The sequence below is a fragment of the Cibotium barometz genome, chromosome 49, assembly GCF_041138505.1.
Source record: "Cibotium barometz isolate CiBa-2024 chromosome 49, ASM4113850v1, whole genome shotgun sequence".
Lineage (NCBI taxonomy): Eukaryota > Viridiplantae > Streptophyta > Polypodiopsida > Cyatheales > Cibotiaceae > Cibotium > Cibotium barometz.
The window spans coordinates 20,836,463-20,844,834 of NC_141094.1; the positions used below are offsets into that span (position 1 = coordinate 20,836,463).

An 8,372-nucleotide genomic window follows, 5' to 3' on the forward strand; every position below is an offset into this window, starting at 1 on the left:
AAGATTGGGTTTCAGCCAAGGCCAATAAGGTGTGGGGATTGCACAAGTCTAAATCATGGTGGCATCTTCTCTTGCCCCATCATGAAACTGTACTTTCCCCACACCTATATATTTGCTTCTCAACCATATTAAATTCCCCCATCATAATGCATGAACACTGAATATCTAATCTAGAAATCCACTCCACATCTCTCCTCTCATGAACACCATATATATTAGCTATCCACACCTTCTCTTCTTCTAACTAATATCGTGCCATTAGGCTAATTGGCAATGATGATAGGCTTTAAGTCTTTCTTAATAATAGTTAGGCTCCACTAAATCCTGAATTTACACCCCCATACAGCACTGCCCAACACGGGATCAACTCAGCCGTCGTAAAATTACATTGGCCTCTTGCTTCTTCTGCACGACATGCACTGAAACAGTTATGCATCTGTTCATGAGTTGTCCAGTGGCCCGTGAGATTTGGTCTTTTGTCTCTTACGTTTGGGAGGCAGTAGAGAGGTCTATTGTTTCGGCTCATCAGTGGATATTTGGGATTTGTCCTCAAGTCATTACTTCGGACAGTCACCTTCTAATATTCCATTTCCTTAGATGGACAAGACTTTGGCATATTTGGACTACACGGAATGGGTTCATCTTTGATTCCTTGTCTGGAATGCATGGGCATATTCTACTACAGTGGCTCGGCTGGCTCATCTTTGATGCTTTTATCTGGGATGCTTATTTGGCTAGGAGGCTTTCTTATTAGTGTACAGGTTTGCATGGTCATGATCCTTTAGAGGATCTTTTGTGGGGGTTTTTTTAGGTTCTGTGTGAGCCATGTGGCTGATGTACATTTTTTACATATAATATAAAACACCATTTCACGAGAGAGAGAGAGAGAGAGAGAGAGAGAGAGAGAGAGATTCATCAAGTATTTATAGTGAAAAAAACATCTACTTTCCACACACTAAAAAAAACAATGAAGATTTTTCTAAAAACAATCCATCGAGTTTCTTTAGTAAGAAAAAACATTTGCTTTTTCACGCCAAAAAAAACACTCGAGCTGCTGCCTTTTTTTTTTGGGCTGTGCATGCAACCTGGCTTTTCTGCGCAGCAGCGTGCTGCCCTTTCACGCCAGGATTTGCACCTTGCAGGGGTTGGTGTTGGCAGCCAAAATCTGCTAGTTGGCTAGGGTAGCCATGCTTGGCTGCCGTAAGGCTGGTCGCCATGGGCTCAGCCTGCCCTGCCTTCTATGCCATCTCCATGTCCCGCCCTTTCCAAAGGGTTTTACACCCCCCAACATCTCTTGTAGGTACTTACGTTAAGCCCAAAACACATGCAACAAACAACACTTTTTTCCCATCTCTCTAACACACATCAACATGCCATCCTTGATGCCAACAAATCCTTGTAAAAACTCCAACAAAGCAATTCGTTTTAGGGATAAAGAAACGATGGAGAAATACTTGGAAATCTTGACATCTATGCCTAGACACGCATTCTGTCAGCCTTTGTGTTAGGGTTGCTTTGATACCAACTGTGAAGTCCTTAAAATCTGCCCTAAACAGAGCTGAAAACACGGTTAGTTCTATACATAGTTGTCACGGAAAGAAAATACGATACCGTACGGGAATTTTTGGTACAATATGAAATTTTCGGATACCGTACGATAAAATATGGTTTTTTTTTTTAACACTCACAACCTATGGAGCTTCAAGCTTGAATGTGAGGGAAGGTTGGGGGGGGAGGAGTCTACAATGCTTGAGGAACCAGAACATAGATATGTATCTCTCCTAGTTGGATCTCCCGATTGTCTCCAAAAAAGAACCTGGATGGGTAATGCAATACCAAAGGTCTCCCAGTCTAGCGTTTATGACTAAGGGACCGTCCTTGCACAAATACGAGCAGTGCATCTAGGGTGATAGGTTTAGGGACTCCTCTCTAGATCAAAATGGCCATGTACAAATCATCTCTCTCGTACATAACTTGAGAATCTAACTGTCTAGCCTACCTATACCAGGGATATCCAAGTGATATAGCAGGATTCTCTCATCCTACCAATCAAGTGTACACTACCAGTCTACCTTGCCAGATTTTTTAGGTCTCTCAACAACCCCATATGGAATACTGAGTGGACACGAAAGTTTCGAAGTATTGCGGGCATTTGGGATCTTCGTTAAGCAAGGTTTCTATATTTTTTTTATAGCATTTGGAATTATTTTTTCAAAGTTTTTTTTTTGGGAGAGGGGGGACTTGTACCGTACGAATCGTACGGTACGAATGGGTTCGTACCGGTACGAGAAACAACTATGGTTCTATACCAAATTATACGGTAGCAAGCTAGCTCACCTCCCAACCACGACTGGCATCCATGGAGCTGAACATGGCTAGTTCTAAACCCTAAACATAGTTGAAAACATGGTTAGTTTTAAACCAAATCATAAGGTAGCATGCTAGCTCACCTCCCAACCAGACCGGCATCGACCGATCTCCCTCGAGCTAAGTCTAGGGCTCCTACACAATCCCTTAGGCCCTTGTCTAACTCCGGCGAAGCGTGCCCGAAGCCTTCAACATGCCAACCTATGTACTCGTTAGGTGCACGGCATGAGCATGTCTACTCTCTTGGTCGAAGCCAGACCTATAGTGGTGTATCTCATAATAACCGAGGCCCTAACTTATATAATGATAACTATGCTATAAATAGGTAACTTGCTATAAACAACCATCAATCCATGAATTCCAGCCAAGTATCCCTAATCTCGGGGCTCCCTAACGTGGCTAGATTAGGTCCCTAATCCATAGATTAGTGTCCAAGTATATAACACCACGTGCGTTAGAGCATGCACAAGTGGAGGACAACCACTAAGCATCAGTAGATAGGTATGCGTAAGTAGGATCTAAGATCCAAGATCATTGTAAATATAGCATGTTTTGGCAATATACAATACATTAGGTCTATCTTTCCTTCTCTATTGTGTCTTGTTGAGTTTTGGTTGGTGTTAACCTCTCACGTGCTTAGTGTTAATCTATGTTTAAGTCTTCAGTTGTGTCACTTAGAAAACCAAATTAGAGTTTGTGTTTTTGCATCTGTAATCAGCTTTGTGCATGTGCATCAGAAAGTTATATACATAGGTCTTGCATGTAGCATTAATTTACATGCATAACTAGGCCAAGGCAGCCATGGCACCCTTGGAATTAGTTTGATTGGTCACACATCGAGGGCATCCATCAGCGTATTGAAAAGATGCTTATGATGGGAGCATGGGAGCAATTTGACACTCAAGAGTATAGGGAGAGTTGGTTCGGCACTATGAGACATGTCGAAGCCCAAAAAGTAGAATTGGCAAGAGATGAAGAAGCATGGCAAGAAAAAGAACATGAAGCAAGGCTTAGGGAAGAGTGAAGGAGAGCCCATATCATCAAGATGGTGAAAGAGGACGATGAAGGAGGTACACGCATTGGTAAGAGACACAGTGGATTGTGTAGCCATTTATATAGTAGTGATGTGTGGACGTAGGCTAATAATGGGCCGAGTCACTTTTCCCTCAGGTTTTATCCCAAGAGCGTTTGTACACACTCTTATGAGTGAGTATGTAAGTGTCACTTCACTTGTACTTCTCATTCTCATCAATCTACTTTGAATGTATGTAAGTGTCACTTCACTTGTACTTCACTCATTCTCATCAATCTACGTTGAGTGTTGTGCTTCTCTATCTCTACTTGCTTGCTTGCTGCATGTGTGTGTGTGTTGCTACCTTTGTCTCCACTCCAACAATTGGTATCAGAGTAGGTTCTCTTCGCCCTCCCCCCCTCGTCATCGCCTCCTCGAGCTGCTCTTCTGATTGCTGGCTTGCTGCTCCACTTTGTCAATTGTCTTTGCTATATGTATCCTTTCTTTGTGCATATACATACAGGTGTACAACTATCCATACAGTCTATTCAGTATATAGAAAGCAGAACCTTTTTTGTGTGCACTATCGGAAGGTGTGCTGGCATCTGTTCTTTGTTCTCTTGCCTACAACTAACATGCAAGTAACCATGAGAGTTATCTTTTACAAGTCTTGGCTGCCCTGCCTTAACAAAAAACTGTTTCCTGATTTCAATAACTTCCTTTCTTGCTTATCTGTCTTCAATATCTTTTATTCTCTATGATCAATACTTGGCTGTTTCACACCGGCATTGCTGAGGAGCTCTTTTGAGTGTCGGTCATCTCGAGCCAAGTCTTGCTTGATTTGCATTTGCTCATTTTATGTGCATGGGCCATGGCCAATTATGATTACTTATGCTTGTGAAATATTAATCAATAATGTTATTTGAAAGATGGTCACCCTTGAAAATATATTATTAATAGAGTGACTAACTTCATTCAAAGTGAGTCTCTACTTTCTATGGGTGGGCCGAGCTGATTGTCAAAGGAAGTGTCTAGGTACTTGCTACAAAGTGCATTTTTACATTGGCGATGTAGATGTGCTTATTTGCTGTTTTTTAAATATGCCAGGTCAATCTGTGTATCATCTTCATTTACACATTATTGGTGGAAGGCAACTAAAGTGGCCACCTGGATAAGTAAAGATTGTGAAAGTGAAAGTTTTATTAGTGCCCTTAGCAGTTAAGTGTGCATGTATGCACTCTTATGTACCAGTTAGGAATTTTCGAACACTTGTTTCACCACTTGAAATGATCTTCAAATTTAAAAAAACTGTCTAGATAGAAGATGTCCTATTATTGTTAAAAATTTCATCTATTGGCATTTGCGATTGAGCCCTCATTTCATTTTATGCGAAACTCTTGCTAACACTCTTTCAAATTATATTTTTTTTGTGGTTTGTTATAACATCTCAGGATGGTAGGGATTGAATTTTGAGTTATGTATGATGAAGGCATGCATCAATCTGGACGGAGTTGAAAAAATCTCTCAGTAAAGTGTAAGGATGGTGATCATTGGCAAAAAAAATGATGGTGAATGAGACAAGTTCTAGATGGATAATTGGCAATTTCAAATAGGGGCATAAGCTATGTATGGTCGTTTGGAAATGGAATGGCATGCTCAGTTCAATGCAACTTCATTGAGACATTTAGTGGTCGAATGTTATTTTTACAAGGACACATGGGGGTCAGTAGACAGGCTTGCTGAGATTCAATAGCAGATGATTGCACTCAAAAGTTGGTGTAGAAGGATGAGACAATATGTGGTTTGGGGTGGTGGCTCCGTCCCTTTTTGGTTTGAATGCATGTGCACAGAAAGAAAGCTCAATGCAACTTCATTGAGACAAGTGGTAGAAATAGCAAGTACAAAAGAGACCAGAGTGGCTTCTTGAGGCTCAATAGCACATGGCGACAGATGAAACATGTCAGCATGGCAGGATGAGACATCATGTGGATTGGTGGGGTAGCCATGCCTGTTAGTTCACAGTTGAAAGCATGCCTTTTACACCACTTAAGTTTTTTTTAGTTTTTTTGATTCAGGTTGGTGAAACGTTTTTGTTTTGTCTCCCAGGGGACTAATGAATTTGGAAAGACATACTTGGTGGTGGTCCACTAGTAGGAGGACCTACAAGGGATGGTGGACCACTAGCAAAGAGTTTGTGAGGTCTGTTTTTTTTTGTATGGACCACTAGCAAAGAGTTTGTGAGGTCTGTTTTTTTTGTATGGACCACTAGCAAAGAGTTTGTGGGATGGTGGACCACTAGCAAGGAGTTTTAGAGGTCTGTTTTTTTGTATGTTGGGGTTACGCCAGCATTCTTTCAGCAACAAGTAAGATCAGCTTGTATCAAGTGATCACACACTATCAACACTTCATGCACTTAGTTGTCCACAAGCAAGGTAAAGCCTTGGTCATTGTTATGTACATATGTGTTGTTGGCTTGTATTATTGTAAAGAGTAGCGATGCATCACTCCCATATATTTATGAGGTGGTCTTTCTTGGAGTGGAGAAGGGATGTATGATAAGCATTGAAGAGCATTCCAAATTCTCCCTCTCTTCTTTAGCATCTCTGCATTTTCCCTCTCTTTTTCTTTTGCATCCAAATGCAAATAATCAATGCATGCCTCTAGATTATGGACAATGTCATTGATATTGGTTTATGCTGGTAGGTGTTACATCCAAGATAGGTGCACACTAGCGCGGGGTCAGTTTGGACACAGTCATCTAGTGGGGGGAGATATCCCTATCATGGAAAGAGGCTTATAAGTGGAGGCATATTTATAAGTAATTATAGGGTTAAAAGCTTATAAAAGCACTGGGGCTAATAAAGCCGAGTGGCCTATATTAGTCAAACCTAGGCTTACAAGTTATTACGATCGTCTGGTTTGACATCATTGAGCATGGCCCATTGGAAATGTTCACTGCAACGACACTTGTAGGGTGTGGCGTGGTGTTATGGGATGCCAGGTCTTACGGTGGGGGAGCTTCTCCAAGGATGTAGCTATGGCCTTTACCTTGGGGGTGAGTCCAAAGGACACTATGGTTGGGAGGTGAGCCTTAATCTTGCTCCTATGTGGTTTCTACTCATATTGTTTCAGGGCTAGGTCCTATGCGAGTTTCTCAAAAGAACTCCAATAACTCAACAAGTGTGGTTTACCAAAAGAAGTACTGTAAGCTCAAGGGTACTACCAAGGTAATACCAAAGCCTGTATTCCCAAGCGCATTAAGAAGCTCCCCAAGCCTGCTCAAAGAAAGAAGCCTCAAAGGCATGAACCATTAACTTGTAATGTTCATCAATGGTGGGTGCCTATGAACGTGCTACAAGAACAAGAATAGTATGATGGAAATTCCATCATATGGTTGCTAAGATCAAACAAAGTGAAGAAAACCTCACCACCAACTTCAATTCAAAAAACCTCACCTAAAGTTCAAGAGGAATGGAATCCCAAGCAACACCAACAAGCAAGTCACTCAACCTCTCTTGTGCATACAATACATACACGAGAGCTTGCTTGTTCAGTCAACACCAATGGCAACCAACCAAAAGCTGTATCTTTCACGTTGACAACACTTGACCCACAAATTCAACAACCTTACATTGGTATCAGAGCTTGGTTCCGAACAGAGACTATGGACGTGGTGGTTGTGGGCATGGCTAAGAAGCCATGAGTCTTCCAAGGAAGGGGAGAAGGTAAAACAGACTACTATCTCTTGTGCATGAGTCACAAGGGGAACTCGGATGATGGCGACCAAGTGTGGCTGCACTATGGTCTTATGTGGCTGGCTGCAAGCACTACTGGCACCGTATGAGCATGGTTGCAAGGAGTGTCCAGGCCGGCCAAGGTGGCTGGGCTTGGATGGGTGCACTAGGTTGGGCAATGCTTTTTGCCCATAGCATAGTGGCGCCTGTTATGGCAAGTGCATCAGAGCTGGAGCTTGCGCACCGCCTGGATAGTTGGTTGGTCGGTAGGTCACACGTGGATAGTCCAACGCAACCAGGACAGAGTCTTCTGTGATGGCCCATATCTTCTTTTTTTAGTTGAGAGTTGGTTTGACTAGTGGATGACATACTTCGACTTGATTGGTGCGGCCAATGATAGAAGGTTCTGTCAAGTCCAAATGTTCTTAAAGAACAAAGCTTATATTTGCTGGCGTGATTTTCAATCCAAGCCCACAATGTGGCAAGGGTTTGTGGATGCAGTTTGCAACAATAGATCGGTAGCGGCCTATTGGGAACTATAAGCTTTGAGCATGTCGGGGAAAACGTTCGAGTGATACTTGAAAGACTTCCATACTTATTTGGCGCAATGTAAAGTGGAACCTTTTCACACCATGATGATGTTTACACATAGGTTAGATGCAGATTATAAGTTGGAGGCCTCTAGGAACGGAGCCAAGACTTTGGAGGATGTTATTAAATTTGCCCAAAACTGTGATAATATCCATGGTCACAACCTAGTAGGGATTTGGTAATAAAATGAGATCCACGGTGGCCCTAAAAGCTCGTGCGAACCCCAAGAGTTGACTGATCAACCTTAACAAAGTATGAAGAAGGCTCGACAAGAATTCAAGGCATCCCAAAACGCGGAAGCAAAGAAGACATGAGTGTGCTTCAAGTGCAACCAACCGGGACATATGGCCAAGGCTTGTCCAAACAAGAAGAACAAGAGCATGTCTGTCTTTGTTCACGAAATCTTATGTAATCTTTGTATCGCTACTATTGAAATTCACCACTTGGAGCATGGTTTGTGCGAGGATGCTCTTGGGTACTTCGGCCTTCAACAAGCATGATCTCCTCAAGATGGAGGGTTTGATCAAGGGTCAGAAGGTATTTGTACTTTTTGATAATGGTAGCAATCATAACTACTATTGATGTAATCTTTGTATTGCTTCTATTGAAATTCACCACTTGGAGCACGGTTTGTACGGACGATGCTCTTGGGTACTTTGACGTTCAAC

The 8,372-nt window shown here is 42.1% G+C and overlaps 1 protein-coding gene across 3 annotated transcripts in view; it reads left to right on the plus strand.

Moving 5' to 3' along the window:
* The window catches only part of LOC147610385 (14 kDa zinc-binding protein-like), a 60,242-nt gene extending 54,480 nt beyond the window's left edge, over positions 1-5,762 (plus strand). Inside the window, exon 6 of one of the 3 annotated variants that reach the window (XM_086786443.1) lies at positions 4,831-5,762. In XM_086786443.1, the coding sequence (XP_086642569.1) occupies positions 4,831-4,832 (2 nt within the window). In that variant the 3' untranslated portion in view covers positions 4,833-5,762. The other 2 variants (XM_086786441.1, XM_086786440.1) reach the window with 2 other exon arrangements.
* Positions 5,763-8,372: the final 2,610 nt, after the last annotated feature.